Source organism: Puma concolor, chromosome E4 (genome assembly GCF_028749965.1).
Source record: "Puma concolor isolate L17-30 chromosome E4, mPumCon1.1.hap2, whole genome shotgun sequence".
Taxonomy (NCBI): Eukaryota; Metazoa; Chordata; class Mammalia; order Carnivora; family Felidae; genus Puma; species Puma concolor.
This window is the reverse complement of record NC_141683.1, coordinates 42,439,297-42,467,181: the sequence shown is the minus strand read 5'-3', so window position 1 is coordinate 42,467,181 and position 27,885 is coordinate 42,439,297. Positions and strand designations below refer to the sequence as shown.

General features: G+C 35.3%; 1 protein-coding gene across 9 annotated transcripts in view; it reads left to right on the top strand.

Moving 5' to 3' along the window:
- Positions 1-27,885, top strand: part of ACBD6 (acyl-CoA binding domain containing 6) — a 215,283-nt gene that overhangs the window by 106,695 nt on the left and 80,703 nt on the right. Inside the window, exon 7 of one of the 9 annotated variants that reach the window (XM_086693808.1) lies at positions 23,264-24,116. The exons of the other annotated variants lie outside the window; for them this stretch is intronic. Within the exon in view, the coding sequence (XP_086549934.1) occupies positions 23,264-23,335 (72 nt within the window). The 3' untranslated portion in view covers positions 23,336-24,116. Of the gene's footprint in view, positions 1-23,263; positions 24,117-27,885 lie in introns of those variants that run through there. 9 annotated transcript variants of the gene reach the window in all.

Sequence of the window (27,885 nt, the reverse complement as noted above, 5' to 3'; positions counted from 1 at the left end):
ATATACTTGTTAACAATTTCTGTATTTCCTTTGGAGGAATGTCTGTTCAAACCTTTCACCATTTTTAAAATTGAGTTGCTTGTCTTTTTGTTAAGATGTAGGAGTGTTTTATATATTCTGGATAGTAGACCACTGTCAGATACATGATTTGCAGATACCTTCTCCCTTTCTGTGGGTTATCTGTTCACTTTTTGATAGTGTCACTTGGTGCACAGGTTTTGAATCTTGTTTTCAGTTTTTTTTTCTTTTTCTTTTTTTTCTATTCTTTCTTTTTGTTGGTTGTGCTTTTGGTGTCATACTTAGGAAACCATTGCCAAGTATAAGGTCATTAAGATTTGTCCTCCTGTTTTCTTTCTTATTTGTTTTTATTGTTTTAAATGTGCATAACATAAAATTTACCATTTTAACCATTTTTAAGTGTGCAGTTCTGTGGCATTAAGTACATCCACATTGTCCAACCATCACTACCATCCATCTCCAGAACTTTTCTTCTTCCCCAACTGAAACTCTGAATTCATAGCTAACTCCCCATACCCCCAGCTCCTAGCAACTACCATTCTACTTTCTACCTTCATGAATTTGACTATTTAAGTACCTTATATAAGTGGAATTATATAATATTTGTCCTTTTGTGACTGACTTATTTCACTTAATATTTTCAAGGATCATCCATGTTGGTAGCATGTGTCAAAACTTCCTTTCTTTTTAAAACTAAATACTATGTCATTATACATATATACCACATTTTGCTTATCCAAATATTCATCTACAACATTGAGTTTCTTTATTCTTTTGACTATTGTGATTAATAAGCTATGAACATAGGTAGCAAATTTGAGTCCTTACCTTTGTGTGTCTTGAGTATATACCCAGAATTGGAATTGCCGGGTCATGAGATACTTCCTTATTGAATATTTTGAGGAATCACCATACCATCTTACACAGTGGCCGCACCATTATGTATCAGCCATGCATAAGTGTCCCAATTTCTTCACATCTTTACCAACACTTGTTATTTTTTGTATTTTTGATAATAGGCATCGTAATGAGTGAGAAGTGGTATCTCATTGTGGTTTTGATATGCACTTCCCTAATGACTGGTGATGTTGAACATCTTTTCATGTGATTATTGACCATTCGTATATCACTTTGTTTATGTCCTTTGCCCATTTTTAAATTGAGTTGTTTGTGTTTTTATTGTTAAGCTGTAAGAATTCTTTATATATTCTGGATGTCAGTCCCTTGTCAGATAAATGATTTGCAAATACTTTCTCCCATTCTGTGAATTGTCTTCCACTCTATTGGTAGGGTCCTTTGATGGACAACAGTTTTAAATTTGATGAAGGCCACCTTTCTCTTTTATTGCCTATGCTTTTGGTGTCATATCCAAGAAATCATTGCCAAATTCAATGCTTTGAAGCTCTTTGCCTATGTTTTCTTTAAGAGTTTTGTAATTTCAGCCCATATGTTTAGGTCTTTGACCCACTTTGAGTTAGTTTTTGTATGTGGTATAAAATAGGGGTCCAGTTTCTTTTTTTTTGCATGTGGAAAGTCCGTTTTCTCAACACCATTTGTTGAAATGTCTTTTCCCCATCGAATAGTCTTGGAACCCTTGTCAAAAGTAATTTGATCATATCTGTAAGGTTTTGGGCTTTCTATTCTATTCTGTTGGTCTATATTTCTGTCTTTATGCCATTACCACACTTGTTTGATTTACTGTAGCTTTGTAGTAAAATTTGAAATCAGGAAGTATGAGACCTCCAACTTTTTTTTTAAGTGTATTTTCTTTTTTTTTTTTAAGTGTATTTATTTTGCGAGAGGGTACACGTGCCCATGTATGAGCAAGGGAGGGGCGGGAAGAGAGATAGAATCCCAAGCAGGCTCTGTGCTAACAGTGCGTAGCCTAATACCATGAACTGAACCATGAGACCGTGACCTGAGCCCAAATCAAGAGTTGGATGCTTAACTGAGCCACCCAGGTACCCCTTGTTTTTCCTTTTCAAGACTGTTTGGCTATTCTGGGTTGCTTGATAGGATGATTTTTTTTTTTTTTTTTGTCTGCAAGAAAATGTCATTGGGATTGTCATAAGGATTACGTTGAATCTGTAGATCACTTTGGGGAGTATTGACATTTTGATGTTAAGTCTACCAATCTGTGAGATGTTTTTCCATCTATTGGTGTCTCGAATTTCTTTAGGCAGCATTTTGTGGCTTTCAGTGTATATCTCTTTCACCTCCTTGGTAAAGTTTATTCCTAAATTTCTTTTTCTTTTTTGATGCTATTGTAAATGAAACTGTTTTCTAAATTTCCTTTTTGGATTGTTCATTGTTAGTGTTCAGAAACGCAATTGATTTTTGCATGTTTGTTTTGTATCCTATAATAATGCTGAATTCATTTATTAGTTCTTACAGATTTTTGTGGGATCTTTAGGGTTTTTTACATATAAGATCATGTTGTCTATGAATAGAGATCATTTTACTTCTTCTTTTACAGTTGACATTCCTTTTCTTTTTTTTTTTTTTTTAAGTAATCTCTACACCCAACGTGAACTCAAACTCACAACCCCAAAATCAGGAGTCTTGCGCTCTAATGACTGAGTCAGCCAGGCACCTCAGGATTCCTTTATTTTTCTTGCTTAGTTGATCTGACCAGGCCTTCTAGTACTGTGTCCTAGTACTGTGTGGATAGAAGTGGGTATCCTTGTTTTGTTCTAGGTGTTTGCTTTTTAATTTAGTGTGTTAGATATAAAATGCTTTTCTTTATGTAACATTTGTTGCCATATATATCCATTTTGGTCCAACTCCCTAGGCCTCATGCACTCCGTCCTGGCTCTTTTAATTAAATCTGAAATTTTTAGTTCTGACCACACTCTCCATTTCATCTAAATCTCTTACTTCACCTGGAAGATATCTTTAGTTTCTCTGCTAATCCACCTTCTCCCATTTCATCTTCTCCCATTCTCATGCTATTATCCTCAGCCTCATCTCCATTCCCTCTATTTCCACTGTTACAGCCACCTGGAAAAAGCCTAATTCTGATTAATCCAGTTACCTGCCTTTTGCACGTATACACCTAGTCTCTGGGCAAAGCTAGGAAGGAAAAAAAAAAGTATACAACCCTGATATTATCATAAATCATGGTATGCATCTTTAATTTTGCCTGAAAAGTCTTATGGTCCTTTTCATTCTCAGATTACCTCTCATTTCATAGAGAATAGAAGAAATCTTTATCACCAACTCAGATCTTAGTCAGTAGATCCAAAAACATAGAACTCTTCTTAGCTATCCTTCAGACACTTCCAAGTCACATCATCTTACACTGAACCCTACTGTCTCTCAACAACTGCCGCTACCCCTCACCGTAATTGGCACCATCATCCAACCAGTTTTCTAGGAATCATCCTTGATTCTTCTCTCAATTTTCACACCCATTCAAGTCCTTTAGGTTCTACCTTCTATCTCCAAACTACCCACTGCTCTATTTCAACACTTCCTGTACTCTAGTTCAGGCTTCTTAAATTATTTCAGCAGCTCTGAACTCTATTTCTCCTTCTAATCTTGATATCCTTCAGTATATTTTCAGCTTTTCGTCTGGATAGTCTTTCTAAAATGCTAATTTGCAGATATTTTCTTGTTTACTTTTGTGTTTTTTTTTTTTTAATTTTTTTTTTCAACGTTTATTTATTTTTGGGACAGAGAGAGACAGAGCATGAACGGGGGAGGGGCAGAGAGAGAGGGAGACACAGAATCAGAAACAGGCTCCAGGCTCTGAGCCATCAGCCCAGAGCCTGACGCGGGGCTCGAACTCACGGACCGCGAGATCGTGACCTGGTTGAAGTCGGACGCTTAACCAACTGCGCCACCCAGGCGCCCCTGTTTACTTTTGTTTTTAAGATAAAATCTAAATTTAATATACTCTGTAAAGCCCTTCATGATCTTACATCTCCACTGTTTCTCAGCATGCTGCTTGCTTATAACACTCCCTGGTATGCCAAGCTCCACTTCTTCGAAGAACCTGATATACTGCTCATCTCCTGGTCTTTTTATATGCTGTTTTCTTTCTTCTTCATTCTCCTTCCTAGGCCTCAGCTTACACATTACCTCTCCAGGAAGCCTTCCTTCACTCTAACCAGTTAGAGATTCCCAATAGTTTATAGCTCCTTTTTAAAAAAAAAAAAATTTTTTTTTAATGTTTATTTATTTTTGAGACAGAGACAGAGACAGCACAAGCCGGGGATGGGTAGAGAGATAGAGGGAAACACAGAATCTGAAGCAGGCTCCAGGCTCTGAGCTGTCAGTGCAGAGCCCAATGGGGGCTTCAACTTAGAAACAGCGAGATCATGACCTGAGCCAAAGTCAGATTCTTTTTTTTTTTTTTTTAATTTTTTAATGTTTATTTATTTATTTATTTTAATTTTTTTTAATGTTTATTTATTTTTGAGAGACAGAGACAGAGCATGAGCAGGGGAGGGGCAGAGAGAGAGAGGGAGACACAGAATCCAAAGCAGGCTCCAGACTCTGAGCTGTCAGCACAGAGCTTGACACAGGGCTCGAACTCACAGACCGTGAGATCATGACCTGAGCTGAAGTCGGACGCTCAACTGACTGAGCCACCCAGGCGCCCCAATGTTTATTTATTTTGAGGGAGAGAGAGTGTGCGAGCAGGGGAGGGGCAGAGAGACAGGGAAACACAGAATCCAAAGAAGGCTCCAGCAGCACAGAGCGTGATGCGGGGCTCGAACTCGACAACTGTGAGATCATGACCTGAGCTGAAGTCGAATGCTCAACCGACTGAGCCACCCAGGCGCCCTTATAACTCCCTGATCTGAAGCGCATCAAAAAGTTATGACAGTGCAATCACTTTGTATTATAATTGGTTGATTACATGTCTGTATTCTCAACACTATCATATACAGGTACTACAATTTGGTTGTATCACTAGTGCCTCAAATAATATCTGACATACAGTAGATGCTTAGTAATTATTGAATAAAGTAATATTGGTTTATAAAGAAAATGTTGGAAAAATAGAACATGAGTACCAGGAAGGACCTGAGCATTTGCCAGAGCTTTTTGGGTATCCTTGTTTTTTTAGCAGAAGAAATACCTCTTTCCCCATTAGATATGTGTATATTGTTCGTGGACCAGTTCCCTAGCTTTGAGCTATAGGTCAGATCATAGCTTATGCCGTAATCTTGCCTTGAAATATATATATTTCATTGATTTTTTTTCTTTTAGTTGGTAGTATGTATTAAAAAAAAAATACCTGGGGCACCTGGGTGGCTTTGTTGGTTGAGCATCTGACTCTTGATTTGGGCTCAGGTCTTGATCTCATGGTTCATGGGATTGAGCCCCGTGTCGGGCTCCGTGCATATCCTGCTTGGGATTCTCTCTCTCTCCCTCTCTCTCTGCCCTTCCCCACTCACTCATGCTCTTTCTCTCTCTCTCTCTCTCTCTCTCTCTCTCTCCCCCTTTCTCGCTCTCAAAATAAATAAATAAACTTTATTTTTAAGTAATACACTTTTTTAAAAGTCAAAAAATGCAAAAGACTAATTTTTTTTAAATTTTATTTATTTTTGAGGTGAGAGAACACAGACGAGCAGCTATATATATATATAAAAGCATGTACAGCAGCAATGTGATACAAGCCACACACGCTATTCTATAACTTGCTTTCTTTATCTTGGAGATTGTTCTATATCAGTATATAGATAATGTTGCCTTATTCTTTTTTTTTTCTTTAAATGTTTATTTATTGGGGTGCCTGGGTGGCTCAGTTGGTTAATAAGCATTGGGCTTTGGCTCAGGTTACAATCTCAGAGTTCATGAGTTCAAGCCCCACATCGGGTGAGCTTGAGCCCCCCATCTGGTGAGCTTAAGCCCTGCTTTGGGTGAGCCCTGCTTTGGATGAGCCCTGCTTCTGTCTCCCTATCTCTGCCCCTTGCTCACTTGCACCCTCTCTCTCTCAAAATAAAATAAAATAAAATAAAATAAAATAAAAGTTTATTTATGTTGAGAGAGAGCATGAGTGGGGGAGAGGGAGAGAAAGAATCCCAGGCAGGCTCCACGCTGCCAGTATGGTGCCCAACGCAGGGCTCCAATGCACGAAACATGAGATCAAGAGTCATACACTTAACTGACTGAGCCACCCAGGCATCCCATGCCTTATTCCTTTTAATGGGTGCATAATATTTCTTTATAGAGATGTATCATAATTTAGCTGGTACCATATAAATGGGCCAATGAATTAATTAATGAATTAATGAATTAATATCCTTTAACCAAGAGCCACTTGTATTTCATTTTCTGTGAAACATCTGTTCATATTTTTTGCTCAGTTTCCCACTGGATTGATGTTTTCTTCTTAATTTATAGGAACTTTTTATGTGTTAAGGAAAATGAGCACTTTGTGATATAAATATTAAAAATATCCCCATGTTTCCTTCTCGTACCTTCATCATTTCATGGTTTCCTTGATTCATCTAGAATTAATTTGTCACATGTATGTAATACACATTTTATTTTTGTCCAGATGGTATCACTTTATTTTTGTGTAGATGATTAACCTTGTTCAGTAATGTTTGTTGAATAATCTTTCCTCTACTGATTTGAAGTACCTTTTTTCTTTTTTCATATTCTCACTTCCTCTGTGTATTCCTGGGCTGTTTCCGATTCCATTGCTCTGTTTTTTGTTTACATACTTGTGTTATGATGTTTTAATGGTTATAGCTTCAAAATATGTTTTAATATCTGGTAGGATAAATTTCTTCACTACTTACTGAGAATTTTTCCCGTGATTTTTACTTATTTTTCTTTATGAACATTTAAATCTTTTCATTTGATAATAAATTATATTCAATAAATAAATAAATCATCTTTTCATCTTTTGTTTCCCTTATCCACTACCATTAAGTTAAGTAAGTTAAAAAACAAAAGCAATAAAGTATTGGTGTGCTCATGTCTTTTACTTGGTTTGTATTGTTAGGGGGTGTTTGGAAGGGAAATGTTCCCAAGTTAGGAATAGCCTGAGGTTTTCATCTGTTTGTCTTGTATTATGTTTGGTTAATATAAGACAATTCAAAAACTGCTTTATGTGGCTTTATGGAATACTCTTTACAGAACACCAGCTTTAATGCAAAGTAAAAGTCCACATAGGTTTTTTGGATGAGTCAGTTAGGACTATGTGCAACCAGTGTTTTCCTTGACATCTTTGTATTCACATGACTACTTTATATTGCCCCTAGCCTCGATTTTCCTCTGTTATTGACAATCCTGATTCCCACAATCTAGCTTCAGTTAAGGGAATGCTTTCGGCTTTGTTAGTTTGGATTACTTAGATGCTTCCAAGTCACAGGGCTTTTGGAGATTAGCTCTCAGAATAGCTTTCCCTTTGTGATTTCTTCTTTGGTTTCGTTATTGAAAACTCTTTTCAAATATAGACAATACAAACATAATAAATGGAAGGAAAGGTTCATCTCCCTCATGATTCAATCTTTCTTAAACAACATTATTATTGACTGGCCTATTGGTTGCCAAAAAGGAAAATCAATTTTGTTAGAAGTATTTGCTTGGCCACAGATCTTGGTACTAACCCAGCAGAGACAGGCTGATGTTATCAACTATCTGAAGACTAATTTTTACCATTAGCCTGAAACGGAGTAGTAATTAGACATATGTCAAAGTCTACTCTGTGTTTTTCTGTCATTTTTACCCGTCAGTATATCTCATATATACTTTTATTGCACTGCAGTTTCTACATTCTGTGACTGATGGAATTGGAACTTTTAATTTTATTTTATTTTCAAAGAAAGATCCTTTATAGATTTCATTTGTTACCTGGCAGTATTATGGACACAGTTTTGTCTCTTCCACTGCTTGGTATTGATTTTTTAGTTCAACTCTGGAAGTTAGGTTCTTAACCACATTTGAGATTAGGATATGGGTTAAACACACACGCATATACCCTACAGACCTCTTGAATAATTTTGATCTTTCAAGCCCTGGAGAAAGATTAAACCTATTCCCAAAGCACACTGGAAGTATTTGAATGCTGAAGATTTATTACCAGGTTTTCTCAGATTTATTGTAAAGTAATATTAAGGAATTCAGTAGGTTGGGGGAGAAGTGGGAGCATCTGTGGTATTAGGTGTTTACACTGTGTACTGGGTATTAATGCAGTTCAGGAGGAAAGCGTTTGTTTGAGTGCTATGTTGAAGACTTGGCGGTTTATAAATGACCTAAACTTAACGCTTTACATGATGGCATAGAGCACCATGCCCTCTCTGTGAATGCCTTGGTGACTGTGTGTTGTAAAAGATTTCAAAAACATGAGATGTTAAATAAACTTATTGTGGTGATTATTTCACAGTATATACAAATAATGAATCATTATGTTGTATATCTGAGACTAATATAATGTTACATGTCAATTATACCTCAGTTTTAAAAAAGAATACTTGTGGAAGAAAAGAATAAATGAATGTATCTGAAAAAAAGGAATTCTATATCCGTATATAGTTTTATGAAATAAATAGAAAATGCACTTTTTTTAAAAAAGCAGAGGAATAATTGCAAGTCTAGATTTCACCAGGGTGTTGTGGAGCTTAAAGTAGTGACAGTGGCCTCTGTACCTCAAGCTGTCCTGCGGCACCTGGGCAAGTGTACCCCTCTTCCCCAAGTCCACCAAGCATATTGCTTCCAGCAGAGACTTCTCCAGACTGTTGTTTATTATGTCACTGGCTTGATCAGAACTCTGATAATTGCACTACCCATAGGATAAATTCCAAACTCTCTGGAGTTGAATTCACGTTTCTCCAATATCTGAAAAAAGACAAAAATAAATAAATAAATAGCCATGAGAAAATTATAAAGCAGTAAATAAAACTATAATCCTATTATATGTGTGTGTTGGGGGAGGGATAAGATATAAAACAGTTTTATAGTGCATACTATGTATCAAAAATCTTATATGTATTATCTCTTTTAGTCATCACATCAGTCCTATAATGTAGGTATATTGTTATCTACATTTTACTGGTGGAGAAACAGGAGGTTGGGAAGTCCTAGAAGTAATAAGTGACAAAGTTTAGATTGAACATGTCATTCTGATTCCAAAGAGCTTAAGCTCTTAACCTCTCCACTGTAAAATTTGAGTACATTTTTATTCTCATCTTTATTTTCTCTACTTACATGTATGTAACATATTTTAAAGATATTTAGTACAGGGGTGCCTGCCTGGCTCAGTGGTAGAGCATGTGACTCTTGATTTCAGAGTCATGAGTTTGAGCCCCATGTTAGGTGTAGAGAGTACTTTAAAAAATGTTTTTTAAGAAGGTATTTGGTACAATATTGTACATAGAGTAGTTTTTCTGTAGTATTTAAGAGAATGGAGATACTAAATACATTTAGTGAGATACATACAGTATTAAAATCTTAAGGACACAACTGAATACCACACCTGAACCCACTCACACACACACACACACACACACCTGTGCAACTACCACCTATATCAAAGTAGAACATTGCCAAAACCCCAGTAGGTTTGTTTCCTTAAGCAACTTCTATCAGTATCAATCGTCCCACCCCCACTCTGAGGGAACTATTATTCTGACTTCAGTTGCCATCAATTAGTTCTCCTTCTTCTGGAAATTCAAATATTTACAACATATATTTTCTTTTGGATCAGTTTTATTATACTCAATATAACATTTGCAAGAGTCATTCATGTTGTTACATATATCATTTGTTCCTTTATTTTTATAGCTGTATAATGCTTTATTGTGTGCATGCATATACCACAATTTATCTGTTTTCCTCTTGATGGACATTTAGGTTTTTTTTCTTCAGTTTTAATGAATATTGGCTATTATGAAAAAAGTAGCTATAAACACTTCACGCGGGCATATACATATATCTTCACTTCTTGGATATATACTTAGGAGAAGAAATGCTGGAGCATATGGTAACTCTGTGTTTAACCTTTTGAGGACTGCTTATGGTTTTTCAAAGCGACTGCTCATTTTACATTCCCACTAGCAGTGTACGAGAGTTCCAGTTTTTTTACATCCTTGTCAACACTTGTTATTATGTCTTTTATTTTGATAGCCACTTTAGTGTATCTCATTGTGGGTTTGATTTTCATTGTCCTGATTGTTACTGATGTTGAGGATTTTTTCCTGTGCTTATTGACCACTTCTGTATGTTCTTTGGGGGAAATGTCTATTCAGATCCTGTGCCCACTTTTTTTTTAACTGGGTGAAAAAAGCCATGGAAAGCTCAGTAATTTTTTTATAGGCAAAATCTGTTAAGGGAATGGACTCAAGGCCAGCCCTGTTGAGGCGGATCATCATTTGTGTCTCGTGTTGCCATCCTCTCCTCTCTCAAGGTATTTATCTGGGTGAAAGCAGCTTTGAAAGGACCAACAGTGGTGACTCAAAGGGAAAATATGTCAAAACAGAGTCTGAAGGGTGTGAGTGCAAGGGAGGAAGTTGGGGACTTTGCTTAGGTGATGATATTAGGAGTGGGATAAATGAGGTGACTGCCTGAATCGGACCTTTTATTTTGTTTGGCAGTTTTCTTTTAATCTCCCTAGCCATCATTAATTAAGAGGAACCCCCAAAGAAAAGTGACCAGGGTAGTTTTGTGGATTCACCTAATTCTGTAGGGGCTCTCTATACCTCAGCCAACTAGAACAGATTGATATTAACAGTGTCTTTCCCCATTTTAAAAATTTGGTTGTCTCTTTACTGTTGAGTTGTGAGACCTATTATGTATTCTGAATATAAGCCCTTATCATTTATATGATTTGCAAATATGTTCTTCCATTGAGGGGGCTGTCTTTTTACTGACCTAGTAGTATTCTTTGAAGCACAAAAAGTTTTAATTTTAATGAAGCCCAGTATATCTAGTTTTTATTTTGCTTGTGTTTTTGATGTCATTTCTAAGAAACTGTTGTTTAATCAGAGACCATAGTGATTGAGCCTTTTTCTTCTAAGAGTTTTATAATGTTATCTCTTACATTTAGGTTTTTGATTAATTTTGAATTGTGTACGATGTGAGGTAGAGGTCCAACCTTATTCTTTTACATGTGGATGTCTAGTTGTTTCAGTCTCTCCGTTGAAAAGACTATTCCTCCTCCCCATTGAATTGTTGTAGGACCCTTATCAAAAATCAATTGACCATAAATTTGAGGGTTGATTTCTAGATTCTTCTTTCTTTTCCATCGATTGATATGTCTACCCTTATGACAGTACCACACTATCTCACTTCTTTTGTTAAATTTATTCCTTTCCTGAGATTTTCTGTTTTTGTCATTTATTGCAAGAATGCTTATAACTGCTCATTAAAATATTTTATGACAACTATTTTCAAATCTTTGTCAGATAATTCTAATATCTGAGTCACCTTGGTGTTTGGTGTGTGTGGATTGCCTTTGTGTATTCAAATTGTGATTTTCTTAGTTTTCTTTACTGTGGCTTTGTAGTATATTTTGAAACAGAAGTGGGAGATCTCCAACTTTGTTCTTTTTTTCAAGATTGTTATTGCTATTCTGGGTCCCTTGAATTTCCATATAAATTTTAGAATCAGCTTATTAATTTCTGCAAAACAAAATGCAGCTAAGATTTTTATAGGGATTGCATTAAATCTATAGATCAGTTTGGGGAGTAGTGACATCTTAAAATATTAAGTCTTGTTATCCATAAAATGTCTTTTCATTTATTTAGGGCTTGTTTAATTTCTTTCAGTGGTATTTTGTAGTTTTCAGTGTACAAATCTTCTATTTCTTTTGTTAAATTTATTCCTAAGCAAAGGAATAGAAGACATAAAAAAGAACTAAACAAAAATTATAGAACCAAAGATATAATAACTGAAATAAAAATTCACTGGTCTCATCACCATAATGGAGGTGATAAAGAAAAGGATCAGTGAAGTTGAAGTCAGATAGGTAGAAAGTATCTAATTTGAAAAACTGAGAGAAGGTAGATGGGAAAGAAATCATCAGCAGGGCTTCCAGGACCTGTGTGACAATTACAGAAGATTTAGCTTTTTTTGTCATTTGAATTCCAAAAGGAGAAGAAAACAGTGTGAAGCTGAAAAATATTGAAAGAAATCATGCTGAAAACTTCCCAATTTGATGAATGGCATTGTGGATTCAAGAAGCTGAGCAAACCCAGAACAGATGAATCTGAAAAATTCTTTGCCAGAATACATCAAAATCAAACTTCCAAAAATTAAAGAGAAGAAAACATTGAAAGCAGCTAGTGGGAAAGAATGCATTATGTTTATGGGGAAACAATGATTGAAATGGTTTTTCATGGAGGTCAGAAGGAAGTGGCACCACATTTTTCAGGTGCTGAAAGAAAAGCTGTCAACTTGTAATTCTATAGCCAGTGAAAATATCTTTCAAGAATAAGGTGAAATAAAGACATTCTCAAATGAAGAAAAATACAGAGTATTTGTCACCCACCAATCTACTCTAAAAGAATGGCTAAATGGAAGTTCTTTATTTTTAAAACAGTTTGTTAATGTTTATTTACTTTAGAGAGAGAGACAGAGTGTGAAAGGGGAGGGGCAAAGAGCAAGGGAGACACAGAATCCAAAGCAGGCTCCAGGCTCTGAGCTGTCAGCACAGAGCCCAATGTGGGGCTCGAACTCATAAACTGTGAGATCATGACCTGAGCCAAAGCCAGCCGCTCAACTGACTGAGCCACCCAGGCTCCCCTAAATGGAACTTCTTTAAATAGAAAGGAAATTATAATAGAAGGGAACTTGGAACATAAAGAAGAAAGAGAAACAACAATGGAATGGGTGAAAATAGAGATAAACATAATATACTGTCCTTTACTCTGGGCTTTTAAAAATTATGTTTGACCACTGAATCAAAAATTTTAACATCATCTGATGTTATATAAATATTCTACTGATCCACAGGAAATATTTAAGACAATACATTATAAGGGGGTGGGGGCTCCAAAATTAAAGAACATAGATCCTTACAACGACAAAAAAATAGTTGAACACATTGACAAGTTCATGTGAAAACACAGGAGCTTACTCCCTGTGTTTTCTTTTAGTTTTGTAAAGGTCTCAGGCATTAATCCATTTTGAGTTGATTTTTGTGTATGGTGTAAGATACAGGCCCAGTTTTATTCTTTTGCATGTGGCTGTTTAGTTTTCCTAATACCACTTATTGAAGACACTATCTTTTCCCATTGTATATTCTTGCCCCCTTTGCCTCCGATCAATTGACCATATATGTGGCTTTTTTCTGGCTTCTCTGTTTTGTGCTGTTGGTGTATGTGTCTGTTTTTATGCCAGTACTATTCTGTTTTGTAATGAAGTTTGAAATCAGAGTGTGTGATGCCTCTCCAGCTTTGTTCTTCTTTCTTAAGATTGCTTTGGCTATTTGGGATTTTTCATGGATCTATACAAATTTTAGGGTTGGCTCTTCTATTTCTGTGAAGTATTCTATTAGAATTCTGGTAGGAGTTGCATTGTGTCTGTTGATTGTTTTGGGAAGTATGAACATTTTAATAAGAAAGCACAGGATATCTTTCCATTTATATGTGTCTTTTTCAGTTTCTTTTACCAGTGTTACAATTTTCAGTATACAGATCTTTTTCATCTTCTTGGTTAAATCTCTTCCTAATTATTTTATTCTTTTTGATGCAATTTAAATGGGATTGTTTTCTCAATTTTTTTGAGAATGCAATGTTTTAGAAGTATTTTAAACAACTGTTGACATAATGTACCACAAAGCAGATATCAACGAAAATATTTTATATCAGCATATTCTCTGAGTGTGGATCAATTAAATTAGAAATCAACAAAGGTGATTTAAAACATATATATACTGGGTCACCTGGGTGGCTCAGTCAGTTAAGCGTCAGACTCAGGTCATGATCTCACTGTTCATGAGTTCTAGCCCTGCGTTGGGCTCTGCACTGACAGCTCAGAGCCTAGAGCCTGGTTTGGGTTCTGTGTGTGTGTGTCTCTCTCTGTTCCTCCCCGACTCTCTCTCTCTCTCTCTCTCTCTCAAAAATAAATAAACATTAAAAAAAATTGAAGAAAATAGTTGAACAAACTTAAAAGCAAATGACTTTTCTTGAGCCTATCAGATAATTAAGTTCTCAGAGTAAACTGCCACCCTGACACCTGAAGAAACTGGCAAACACAGATAATCACAGTGGAGCCAAAGCCACTGGAGCCATAAACTCGTAGGAACACAAGTGGTAATTGATCAATAGCTGGAGGCTCAGTGTGGAGTAGCTTCAGAGGAGGTAACTCCAGGGGCCTAGTCTTAGGTGTGCCCCACACTATATCATGAGTTTTACTTATAGGAACCTACTTCTACCCTCAAGTTCTCACAGTGAAGATCTGAGGAAAAATCTCTCTTGTTTCTGTCAGGACAGAGGGGAAATAACAATGTTGAAACATACTAAGAGCATTTTTCATAACAAAGGCCCACCTTCCAAGGGAAAAGTCTACCAGAGCAGTTATCCTACTCCAGCCCCCTTTAATTTTCCTAAGAGGAGGTGGGGTTGGGGGGTGGGTACTAAGAAACACCTGTAAAGATCCAGGCACACTAAAAGACTGAGATTTAATCATAAGGTTACAGAATGCTTCTCTGCTCCCTATACCTTACCACCACAGCCATGTGGCTCTCATTACAGTAAGAGCAGATTGTAGCTGAAAGAGCTCCAAGACATTGACTCTTTTTAAGTAGGAGCTCTTAGGGAAACCCAAAGACAACAGGGGAGACAAAAACAGGAAACTGAAGCCTCAGGTTTCTATAGCTACGGTAAACATTGAACACAGCCCAACTATTAGCCAGATTAATATAAAACATCACACTAAATTTCTGTATACCATAGTTTCTGTTATTGGATACCTCACATCTGGCTCTCAATAAAAACTTACAGGGTATGGTGAACAGTTAGAAAAATCATAGTCTGACAAAGCAAGTATCAGAACCAGACTCATGACACAGATTTTGGGATTATCAGATAGGGAATTTGTATGATTAAGTAATATGTTAAGTAATTTAATGGAAACAGTAGACTATATATAAGAATGATGGATCATGTGAGCAGAAAGACGGAAACGTTAAGAAAGAATGAAAAGGAAATGCTTGAAATCAAAAACACTGTAACAGAAATGAAGAATACATTTGGTAGTTTCTTCAGTAGAGTACACAAGTGAGAGAAGAGTCAGTGAACTTGAAAGATATGTCAGAATGAACTCTAAAACAGAAATGCAAAGAGAAAAAAACAGAAAGATAAAAAGAACAGAAATTTTGAGAACTCTTGGACAATTTCAAAAAGTGTAACATACATGTAATTAAAATATCAGAAGGGGAAGAAAGAATGGAGCAGAAGAAATATTTGAATAGCTGATAGTTTTCCAAAATTAATGATAGACACCAAGTCACAGATCCAGGAGCTCAGCAAACACTAAGCAGGATAAATATCATTTTATAAAGGGAGGAAGTAGAGGTAGCTAAATGGAGGTAAGAGTTCTACAGTTTCATCAGAGTGGTAAATTATCAATACCAGTAAACAGTAAACACACACACACACACACACACACACACAGAGTGATACCTAGATCAACCATTAAAAAAAATGTACAGACACATATAATTATAAGCACTATAGATGAATTAATGTTTAGGTGAATTCACCAATGAGGCCATCTGAACCTAGAAGCCTTTAAATTATAAGTTCAGTTTCTTTAAATGATAGAAGATTATTCATATTTTCTATTTTTTCTTTGATCAGTTTTAATAAGTTGGGTTTTTCAAAGAATTTGCCCGTTTCATCTTAAGTTATAAAAAATTGACCTAAAGTTCTTCATAATATCATCTTTGCACTTTAGTGTCTCCCGTGTGTGTAGTGATGTATTTTTTTGTCTGATATTTCTAATATATTTTTTACTGATTATTTTTTTAAGCATTTGTCAACTTTAGTAATCTTTTCAAAGAATAAGCTTTTAGCTTTGTTAATTGTCCCAATCCTACATTTTGTGTCTGTGTCATTGATTTTTGTTCTTTGTTCTTTCCTCCTCCTTTTTTTTTTTGGATTTAATTTGCTGTGGTGTTTTTTTCTAACCTCTTGAAATAAAAGCTTAGATATTGATTTTCAGCTATTCTTTTCTAGTAGGTGTTCTTAGAGGTAGAAATTTCTCGTTATGCACTCCTTTAAATGCATTTTACAGATTTTGAGATATTTTTATTATCCTCTAGTCAAGATATTTTTTTAATTTCCAGTGTGATTTCTTTCTTTGAATTGTGGGTTATCCCGATGTATGTTGTTTAGTTGCCCAGCATTGGGGGAATTTATAGTTCCTTTTCTGTATTCATTTCTATTTTGAATCAAGTATGATGAGAGAACATACTCTGGAGTGTTTCAGTATTTTGAAATTAACACTTGCTTTTTGGCTCTTTATATGGTACATTTTGGAGAATGTTGCATGTTCACTTGAAAAGACTGTATTTTGCAGTTTCGTGTAGTCTTTCACAAATATCGTTTATGTGAGGTTGGTTAATAGTGTTAGTGAAGGGCTGTATATTCTTACTGATTTTTTGTCTACTTGTTTATCAGCTACTAAGAGAATTGTGTTGAAATCTCCAATTATGATTTTTGTAAGTGTGTTCATTTTTATATACCTTCAAACTATGTTATTAGATGCAAATTTAAAATTGTTTTACCTTCTTGTTGAATTGACCCTTTTATCATTGAGAAATGGCTATTTTCAGATCTAAAATATATATATAAATCTATATATAAAATCTAATGTGTATAAATCTATATATAAAAGCTAATATATATATATATATATATATATATATATATATATATATATATACACTTTGTTTAGTGTTTTTATAGTTACATCAGTTTTTTTTGGATAGTGTTTACCTTATGTATTTTTTTCTATCCTTTAAATTTTACCCGTTTCTGTGTTAGTCTGCTTGGGCTGCCGTGACAAAATACCACAGACTGAGTGGCTTAAACAGCAAGCATTTTCTCACAGTTCTGGGGGCTTCAAGTCTAAGAGCAGAGGGCTGGCAAGGTTGGTTTCTGGTGAGATCTCTCTTAGTGACTTGCAAAACCCTGCCTTCTCACTGTATCTTCACATAGCCTTTCTTCTGTGTGTTCACAGAGAAGTCTCTGGTGTCTCCTCTTCTAACAGGACAACAGTCATGTTGGATCAAGGCCTCATTTGACCTCCTTTAACCTTAATTACCCCCTTAAAGGCCCTGCCTCCACATACAGTCACATCAGGGCTTAGGGCTTCAACTTAAGAATTTGAGGGGAACACAGTTCAATCAATCAGCAGTATGTCTTTATACCTAAAATTGTGTTTCTCATAAATAGCATGTAGGTAGGTAGGTCTTAGTTTTTATTCAGATCTTTGTCTTTTAATGGTGAGGTTTAATTTATATTTAATGTAATTTGTGGTGCTAATCTGCTTAATTTTGTCATCTTTCTGTTCTGTTTCACCTTCTGTTTCTCTGTTTTTCCTTTCCCAATTTTTTCTGTGTGAAGTATTTTTTTTTTATTATTCCATTTTGCCTTCTTTAATGGGTATTTGCCATTCCTTTTAGAATCATTCTTTTAGTGGTCGTGATAGAAATTACACCTGAAATTGCTTCACCTGAATAGTGTGAACATCTTAAAATGATATGATTCTGTTTATTTTTTTTCCCCTGCTTATGTTGCTATAACTGTGATATATTTTTACCTCTCTAAGTACATACCTCACAGGATACTGTTTTGGCATTAAACACTCAATAGTCTTTATCTCTATTCACATAAATGATGCTTTTTCATTCCTTCTTTTTGATGTTTTTTCATTCCTTGTACTTTCCTGATTTCATGTGGTATCATTTTCCTTTTGCCTGCAGAACTTCAATATTTCTTATAATATTGACTTCTAGTTATGAGTCATTTCACCTTTAGTTATCTGAGTATGTCTATTCCATTTATAGTTTAAAAAGGTAATTTTGCTTCATAGAGAATTTTAGGTCTGGCCCCTGTATTTCTTTCTGTAGAGCTGCCATTCCATTTTCTTCTAGCTCTCATATTTTCTTTGTAGAAGTTAGCTGTAAATCTTATTGTTCTTACTCTGAAGGTGATATCTTTTTGCTCAGACATTTAAGATTTTCACAGTATGTATCATTTTCCAAGAGTGGCTAAGTTGGTGGTGGTGGTGGTGGTGTTTAACTCTGGGGTCCACTGAACCTTCTGACATAGCTCTTGATTTCACAAATTTTTTTGCTGTGATGGTGATGCCTTCAGATATTGCTTCTCCATTCTCTTCTCTCATGTGGAATTATAGTTTCTCATATGTGAGACCACTTGACATGTATTCTAAATGTCATATATTCTCTTTTATTGTTTTTGTTTATTTTTATTTGTTCATCTATGTTACGTTGCTGTTTAGTTCTCTGAATGCTTCAGTTAGGATAATTTTTGTTGACCCATCTTTGTCTTTGGTAATCTTTTCTGTTAAGACTGCATTGAGTTCTTAGTTACAATTTTTCAGTTCTAGAATGATCATTTGAATAACTTTACCTAATTCCTTTTTATGTTGAAAATTTCCATCTTTTACTCTATTTTCTTTCATGTATTTGTAATGATCATTTCAGTTTTTTTCTCTTAATTTAAATGACATCTTTGAGGCAGCTGCTTTTGGCTCCTTCTTTTGTTTATAGATCACAATTTCCCACTTGTCCACATGTCTCAATTAAATTTTTTTTAATTGTGAAACAATCTCAAATTTATACAAACAATAAGTGTGTTTGAATCTTAAACCTTGAACTTTAAGAACATTTTGCCAACATTATGCCCTATCACCTGTATAAAGATGAGGATATTATATAACCACAAATAAACTATCACAATGAGGATATTATCACTAATATATTACTGTCATCTAATCTTTATACATCACTCAGGTTTTGCCAGTTGGCCCAAGAGTTTCTTTTATAATAAAAGGATTCAGTTTAGAATCCCACATTGCATTTGATTATCATGTTTAAAAGGGCCTAAAGGAGGAAACTAAAGATCTCCTTTAGTTTGGAACAGTTACACAGTTTCTCTTTGACCTTTATGACTTTGATATCTTTAAAGATTACAGACCAATAATTTTTTAGACTGTTTCTCAATTGGAGTTTGTCTCATGTTTTCTCCTGATTATGTTTACATTACGCATCTGTTGCAGTGATGTTGTAGAAGTGATACTGTATTCTTATTGGGACCTATCTAATAGCTCATACTTTCAATTTGCCCCATTACTGATATTTATGTTGATCACGGAGTTAAGTGATGTCTGTCAAGATTTTCAAAGTGAAATTACTTTTGTCCCTTTGTAATTCATTACTGTTTTGTGGGAAAGATACTTGGAGATATATAAATATCTTGTCCTCATCAAAACTTCAATTTATTCATGCTTTTATTTATATCAGTTTGGATTCATAGTTCCCTATTTTATATTATAATACACTGTTTATTATTATTTACATTTATGCTCGAATTATTCCATATTTGGCCAATGGGAGCCACTTCAGTCTGGCTTCTGTGTCCTTTTGACATACTCCCGTAATTCTTTGAGAATTTTCATATTTTCTTGCATAGCAAGAAGTTCCAGTTCATCTTGAACTCTTCTCTTTCCCAGCCATGGAACAGCAGAAAGCTGTGGTTCAATTTAGTAGAGAATGGTGTTTAAAAACCAGGATCTGAGTAGGTGTGCTCATTGCTGTTGGGCTATCACTCTTCCCAAATCCTCTGACATATATGTGTATACACATATACATATACACATTAATATCTGTGTTCATTTTTCTTTGTATGTTGTGTGTGTATACCGTAAGTTCACACCAGTATCTCTACTTCCAGTTCAAAACAACAAGATTCATTCAGTTTTTCTACGTGTAACTCTCTTTCTCTGACAGTGAGAAATCTGGCTCCATTATCTTATCATATTTACTATTTGATCAATCTCTCATTGCTGCTGCCACCCCCCTTCCTGCAGGGATGCCCTCATCATCCTGAACTTCTGACAGTTTGCTCAGACCACTCTCCTGGAGCATGTTGTCCTCATTCCTCTTGGTTTCTGACACTCTGAGCCAGACTGCTGTCTCATGGGAGTGCCTTCCTCAGTCATCTTAGGCTTCAGCATCCAGTACCTTGCCAACCTTTTGTAGGGCTGTCTTCTTCACTCTACATAGACTCTGACACTTTGTACCAGACCATTTTTCTTTTCTTTTCTTTTCTTTTCTTTTCTTTTCTTTTCTTTTCTTTTCTTTTCTTTTCTTTTCTTTTCTTTTCTTTCCTTTCCTTTCCTTTCCTTTCCTTTCCTTTCCTTTCCTTTCCTTTCCTTTCCTTTCTTCTTTTGAAATGTTTATTTTTGAGAGAAACAGAGACAGAATGTGAGTGGGCAGATAGAGAGGGAGACACAGAATCCAAAGCAGGCTCCAGGCTCTGAGCTGTCAACACAGAGCCCAATGCGGGGCTCAAACTCACGAGCTGTGAGATCATGACCTGAGCCGAAGTCGGATGCTCAACCTACTGAGCCACCCAGGCGCCCCAGACCATTTTCTATCTGGACGTCTTCTTCATCCTGTGTGAGCCCTGACACCTCACATTAGGCTGCTACCACTCCAGGTGGACACCCTGTTATCCTAGTTAGGCTCTGATACCTTGCTCTGTACCATGACAGCTCCCCTTTCTCTACCCTTCCACTCACATGAATACCTACTTCATTCAACCTTACCTATGGTTTTAAAGCTGAACTGTTCAAGAAAGGAAGAGGAAGAGCTATATCCCATAATTTTAAAATGGTATGTTGCACATTATGCATAAAGGAGAATAGAGACTGAAGTCAGTGTTATTTGCCCCAAGAAAGGGCACCCCTTATCCTCTGTCAGATATATTGATTGAGGGGCTAATCACTTCAGGCCAGTGAAGAATTGAGCAATGTTGGGGCTAGGTTGTAACTCTAGTTATACCTCTGCTTTCTTACATATCTTGGGGGGAGGCTCTTGAGGGCTTTTGCTTGGGAGCCTAAGGGTCTCTGCCTCCCTTTCTTGAAACACTGATTAAGACTCCGTCTGATTCTTTCTGCTTTGAGCTTTGTTCTCCAGCTTCCTATCCCACACTGCTTCCAAATTTTGGTAAATGTGTTTGGGCTGACATTTGTTGTTTGAGGCAGGCCCTGTTCCTCAACTGGGACTGTCTCCCTCAAATATGCCAAAACAACAGATTCCTATGTGCTCTTTTAGAAACTCTGGCTTCCCACATAGCCCCTGAACTCAGAAATTAAACCAGTGGGAAAATAGTACTTTGTGTTTGGGACTTCTGAAATTTTTCAGTTGTTGACCCAACCCCTAACAACCTCCAAAATGTTATTTTCCCGTGTCATCATTTTATTTGAGCCACTCTCATTCCTCAGGCTTTACACAGAATCAGCAAATACTCCCAGGTAAGAAAGCAGCAGGAAAGAGCCTATTCTCTCTCTCTCTCTCATTTTTGAGAGCTTGTTCTCTGAATAGCTCTCTGATTTAGTTCACTCAGTCCTTTTTGCTTTCATAAACACAATTTTTCAATTTTCCTGTTCTTTCATTGTTGCTAACATTAGGAAAGTTACTTTATTATATCTTCTTCCATCCTACTTGGAACCAGAAACCAGCCATGTATGTGGTTTCTGTACTTCTCTTTCATTTAATATTATAAAATGAACATTTTTCCATGCCATTCAATTTTTTTTAAGTTTTTTATTGTTTTTTTTAAATGGTTTATCAAACTGAGGGCCTCTGTCCCTGGCAACAGTGGAGTACATGGTATATGTAAGAATATATGAGAAACCTTACGAATATGGTGCATCTTTCCAGAGTACCCATTTGTCTTGAGGATTTGGGGAATACAAATAATTTAACTTAGAAGTAGCTCTAAAAGTCATTTTCTAGGTAAACAAACATAGATATATAATTGTGGAATAGGATATAAAATGTACACGTACTGCTTGGATAAAACAAGATTTCAAGGCAATTTCTTGTTTTTAACAAGGCTGTATAGTCACTTAAGATATTCTTCCAGTGTTTCAGTAGTTTTTCTCCCAAGAGAAGGAGTTTATAGTTTAGATTTATCTTACCTTCCTTTCTTTCAATATTCAAATATATAAATACCATTAAGTATCTCATTTGCTAATTTTAGAAGACATATATTGATTTTTTTTTTTGTCTACCTTTAAAAAGTCCTCCCTAGGAAATGGACAAGGCTTACCTTCTCCCTTTTACTACTTTTATTTTATATGTAAACACTATTCCTGGACATTCAGTATTAGAATATTTAAATTAGACTGAAAAGTTTAGATGGTTAAGCACAAATAGAGAATACTAGTAAATGACATAGGTGTGTATATTTTTTGTAAATTTATCAAAAAATACTTTTTCAAACTCTTAAATTCTTTCATACATTTATAAACCCACTTACAAATATATATATATATATATTTGTATACAAATACACTGTATATATTTGTATACAAATACAAACTCACTTACAAATATATATATATATTTATATACAAATATATATATATATATTTGTATACAAATATATATAATATATAGTTCTCATGGTATTAATATAAGTCATTGTCTACATTTCAAATATTTCCACTGTAGGGGAAGGTGTAAATATGTTAATTTTTCCTGTTTTCTCTCACACATTATCCTTGTGACCCTAATTAAGAGGTCATTTGAAAAGTCTGGGCTAATGTGTTAAATCACCTGTATGATTTGCTAGAGAATTGCTCTAATTCCACTTAAGAATATGCAACTTAATGAAAGTCAGGTGTGAAAACAGAAGCCCTTTGCCAAAGCACAATACATTTTGTCATTTGATCTTTTCCTGCTGAGTGGCTCATTATGAAAATAGCCTCAGCCTTCAAATTATTTCTTTAATCCTTGATTCTCTCCCACATTGTAAAGAGTCCAGTCCTCATACCAGTTTTGTTTTTCTTACTAGATTACTGGTATGTTTTGGGTGCTGAGGAAGAAATGTTTACTGGTACTTGAGCTTAGAATTTTTCCATGGGAAAATAGAAAACTCTTCTTCAAAATGAATGGCGTTTTACATGATCTACAGAACCCAAATGAGTGTGTATGTGGTAGTGAGAGAGAAAAGGAGGAATGGAAATTAAATCCAATAGTTGTAATTATAAAAAAATATAATTGTTTCATTTTTCATTGCAGGAGTCACTTTCATGTGTGCGTATTTCTTTCCAAGGAGTCTATTTGATAACACTACCTTTACTAAAGGCTTGATAAATTGCTGATTTGTAAATTTATGACATATCCTTTTGTAGACTGTACCTTCCAAATATACATGTAATTCTCAGCATTTTAAGGGCAGAGTTTGTGCTTTAATTTTGTATTGCTTTTAATATTGAAATTACTACTAGACTTAGACATTCTGATGAAATCTTTCCTTTATGTTCCCTCAAGCTAATCAAAACTCAAAATTTTAGTAATCAAAGAAGTAAAAGGGTTTTTGTTATGTCAGAAACATCAGTTGAAAATATATAGAGTTTTAGGATTCCCTTATAAAGGGAATTATAAATCCTTTCTAAATTCTATAATTCCCTTATAAATCCTTTCTAACAATCTTACAATTTCAGTATCAGATACCAAATACTATAGCCCAGAATGTAAACATTCTTGTATAATATTCTTTACATTTTAGAATAAATTTTTTATGTTTATGGAGTAAATCATAAAGTTAGAACAGTATATTTAGCAAATACTGATCCCACTGATTATTGTTATCAACATGATTTAAAGTTCTCACTGGCCATTATATAATCTGTCCCAGTGGGTTATGGATTAAAAATAAATGTATTTGCACATTCTTATTCTTTGCAACTTTGGATATTGCCTTCTCAGTGACATTCTGATTTGTCTGCTTTTAATGTATTAACTAGCTGTAGAGAAAGTGCATTTAGCTAAAGACTAGTATTTTTCTTGGATGATGGAATGTTTTTTTCTTGATGCTCTGAGATTATTAAATGTTTTTTAGTTATATTCTTGCAAATGATTGCTTTGATGAGTTACTTTCTAATGAAACCCTAAAATAGCAGCAAAGTGCTAAAATGGCAAGTACTTTGATGTTTGAATGCAAAGAACATGTTTAGAAAGCTGAAATAAAAGGGGAGACTCCAATGAATGAAAAGAAATAAAAAGTAAATGAGGTAATCAAAATCAGAGAAATTGATATTGGCAGGTTTTGAATGATGTTCCTAGATGAGCAATCTTTCAAAATACTTCTTGTACATTGCTGCTATTCTTTTATTTATTATTAAAATAATATGATCCATGAGGAGCTTGGGGTGACTCTCGGCCTAGCTAATTCTAATTAATCCAGTCGAGGAGAGCAGTAGGGTAAGTGGAGCAGTCTATCGGATTGAAATTCATAACTTAATTGAGGTCAAAGTCCCGGTCTGGGAGAACAAAAGTCTTTTGCTAGGACCAGGCAGATCAATAGCAATAAATATCTGGCTTGGATACAAGTAGCTTATAGTGACAGATTATCTGACAGTGGCCAGAGGTCTTAGTTCTGTTAAGGGCAAAGTCTTGATCATGCCATGGTTCTTGCTGATGTTCAGTCTACACCCATGACTCTTGGAAAGTAGTAATACTCTCAAGAACTCTTGAAAGTCTTCTTGAAGCACTGTGTATGAAACTCCAAGTGAATTCTTTTTGTGATTATCAAATTAACATTCATTAATGGTACATTTTTTTGAATTAGGAGTTTCTATCACATCGCCAGTAAGATCCAGAGGATTTGCAAAGTTGCTACCTTTTCCATCAATAATTTAAAAGAATGTATAGATTGCTTTGGGGAAGGAACATAACAAGCCCATGTTGTCTTGATTTACATATAACTATAAACGTTAAGAGGACCGTGTTCATTAAAACTAAGGAGTTAGTATTAACCATTTTAAGTGTGATAATGGTATTTTGGTTGTGTAGGAATTTTCCTTGTTTTTAGGTGCACACTGATATATTTAGGGACAAGATGTCATGTCAACCATAATTTCTTTATCCTACTTCAACAAAAAAGGAAAAGAAAGAAAAAGTACGGCAAAATGTTCACAGTTATTAAATATGAATAATGGGTCTCTGCTTTTCTCTATCTACAAGTATTTTCATAATAAAAATAGTATTTTCATAATAAAAATAGTAAGAACCATGTGTAATAAAACCATCAAGCTAGCATGTTACTAGGACAGGTTTCTTTCTGTCCCATTCTTTTCATACTTTTAATTTCTACTCAGTTGTCAAAAGCTTGGCTGTTCTTTTATTCATTATATTATTGTTTATCCATAATAATAATAATTACTTAATTAGTACAAACATCCAGCATTCCACTCATTGTTTAATAACATTATTGCCACTCAGGCTCAACTACCATCTGACTGTGGGAAAGTAAACTCTTGAGATCTTGAGATCTCGAGTTGTTGGCCTTGTAAGGTATGGAGAGCTTCATAGTATATGTTTCATTTCCATTGACAATCATCTGGTCTGAATTATCATTCATTCATCAGTATATTATTGTGGCAACTTATTAAAGTGACTTTTTGATCCTCCATAATATTGGTACATTAAGTCTTCCTTAAACACCATTATCTAAATGCTACTTCAATATCTAAAGGATTCTATGACCAAGAACATCTAGTGGTGTCTTATCTATGAATTGGTTCTCAGCTTTTATGCTTGACTATTAAAGCCTCACCTCTATGACCATACCATTTTATCCAGTATTACTTGCTTTATGAAGTAGTCGAGCTCACTTTGTATATTCCAGAAGTTCCCAAACCTGGATCACTAGAATCAACTATAGATCTTCTTTTTTCTTTTTTTTTTTAATGTTCATTTATTTTTGAGAGAGAGAGCACAAGCAGGGGATGGGTAGAGAGGGGGAGAGAATCCCAAGCGGGCTCTGTGCCAACGCACAACCCGATACTGGGCTGGAACTCACAAACCGTGAGATCATAACCTGAGTGGAAATCAGGAGTTGGATGCTCAACTGACTGAGCTATCCAGGCGTCCCACAACTATAGATCTTTTTAAAAATAAACCTCAACTCCAAAAATTATGACTCAGTAAATGAGTTGGGGATGGCAGATATTGGGAAGATGAGAATCTCAAATTTTTTAAATGTCTGCATGTAATTCCATGTAGTACTGGATTTGTAATTCTAAACCCTATATTCACCTGCCAGTTCTGTGGTGCTATGTATCTTAAGTAGGAGTTAGGATAAAATAATCAGATAAAACTAATGGATTGCTGTGATGAATCACTAACAACTGTTTAGATTTCCTAGATATGGTGCCAAGTTTAAAGGAGGGATGCAAATTTAGATATAATCCTATGGACTGAGCACTTGCTATTTTTTAAATAACTGTGCAAGCTATGTCTACGTATTTGGTCATTTTTTTTCTTATTAAAAGAAATTTTTCCACATAATTATCCAAAGTCAGACAGCTCCAACGTCAAGAGTCAAATCCAAGATTTCCACTAACAAATGATCCTGATTGGTAAATTTTCAGTTAGTTTATCAGACGAAAGTGAAAACATCATGGACTTTCAGAGAATGTATTTTTAAATAGAATGAACAAGGCTGTTCAACCTGAGGTCATTTTTCAGTGTGTTTCTACAGTTTCTGCCCTTTATTCATTTTGGAACTCACATCTTTTCTGTAAGTTCATGTCCATACCAGAATAATAAACCATTAGCAACTCCTCACTGATTGCATATTTGGGAAACAAAGTTGTAGTTTTTTTTTTTAATTTTTTTTAACGTTTTTTATTTATTTTTGAGACAGAGAGAGACAGAGCATGAACGGGGGAGGGGCAGAGAGAGAGGGAGACACAGAATCAGAAACGCTCCAGGCTCCGAGCCATCAGCCCAGAGCCCGAGGCGGGGCTCGAACTCGCGGACCGTGAGATCATGACCTGAGCTGAAGTCGGACGCTTAACCGACTGAGCCACCCAGGCGCCCCTAAAGTTGTAGTTTTTTAATAGGTCGTTTGGAAGGCAAATGTAGTGAGAGACTATCTACCCTGATTAAGTTCAAGACAGCATGGTGGAAAAATTCCTTAACCAAGGAAGATTAAAGAAGAACCTCAGTTCTCAAGTAAACTCCATTATATATAATGGAGTTTTTGCCTTAATTGTATTTACTTGATTGTTCAGCTTTGGTGTCACTAGTGGATTGTAAGGTATTTCAGTGTAAGAATCAGGTTTTCTGTTTCTTTAATATTCCAAGTATCTCTTGCCTAATGTTTGACATACAGTACACATTCAGTAAATATTATAAAAATATTGTTCCTTTGTAGATGACTACTCCCCCAGTCTGAAGCACGCACACACACACACAACACGCACACACACGAGTGTACGCACACACATGTACACAAAGCCTATAGTTTCTTCATTGAAACATCACTTCTTTTGGGAAGACCCTGACCTAGCCCCTCCTTTTCCTGCAACCACAACCTCCTTTTAGACCCCCTCTTTTGCACTCCTATAATACACTTTGTTTACACCTGTGATAGGATTTGTCATTCTTTATTATAATCATTTCCATTCATAAGACTAGCCTCCTTGAGAGTAAGAATTTTGATATTTTTCTACTCCCAGCTCCTAACACATTACTTGACATATCACTTAATATGTGTTTGAAATAAACATGGAGTAAAGATTGAGGATAGTAATAATAATGCCCCAAAGAAACAATGTCTTCGAGAAATTTATGGAAAGAAAAAAATAAATTAGAATAGGAAAACTTGATCTTAACAAGGTTATTGGAATACT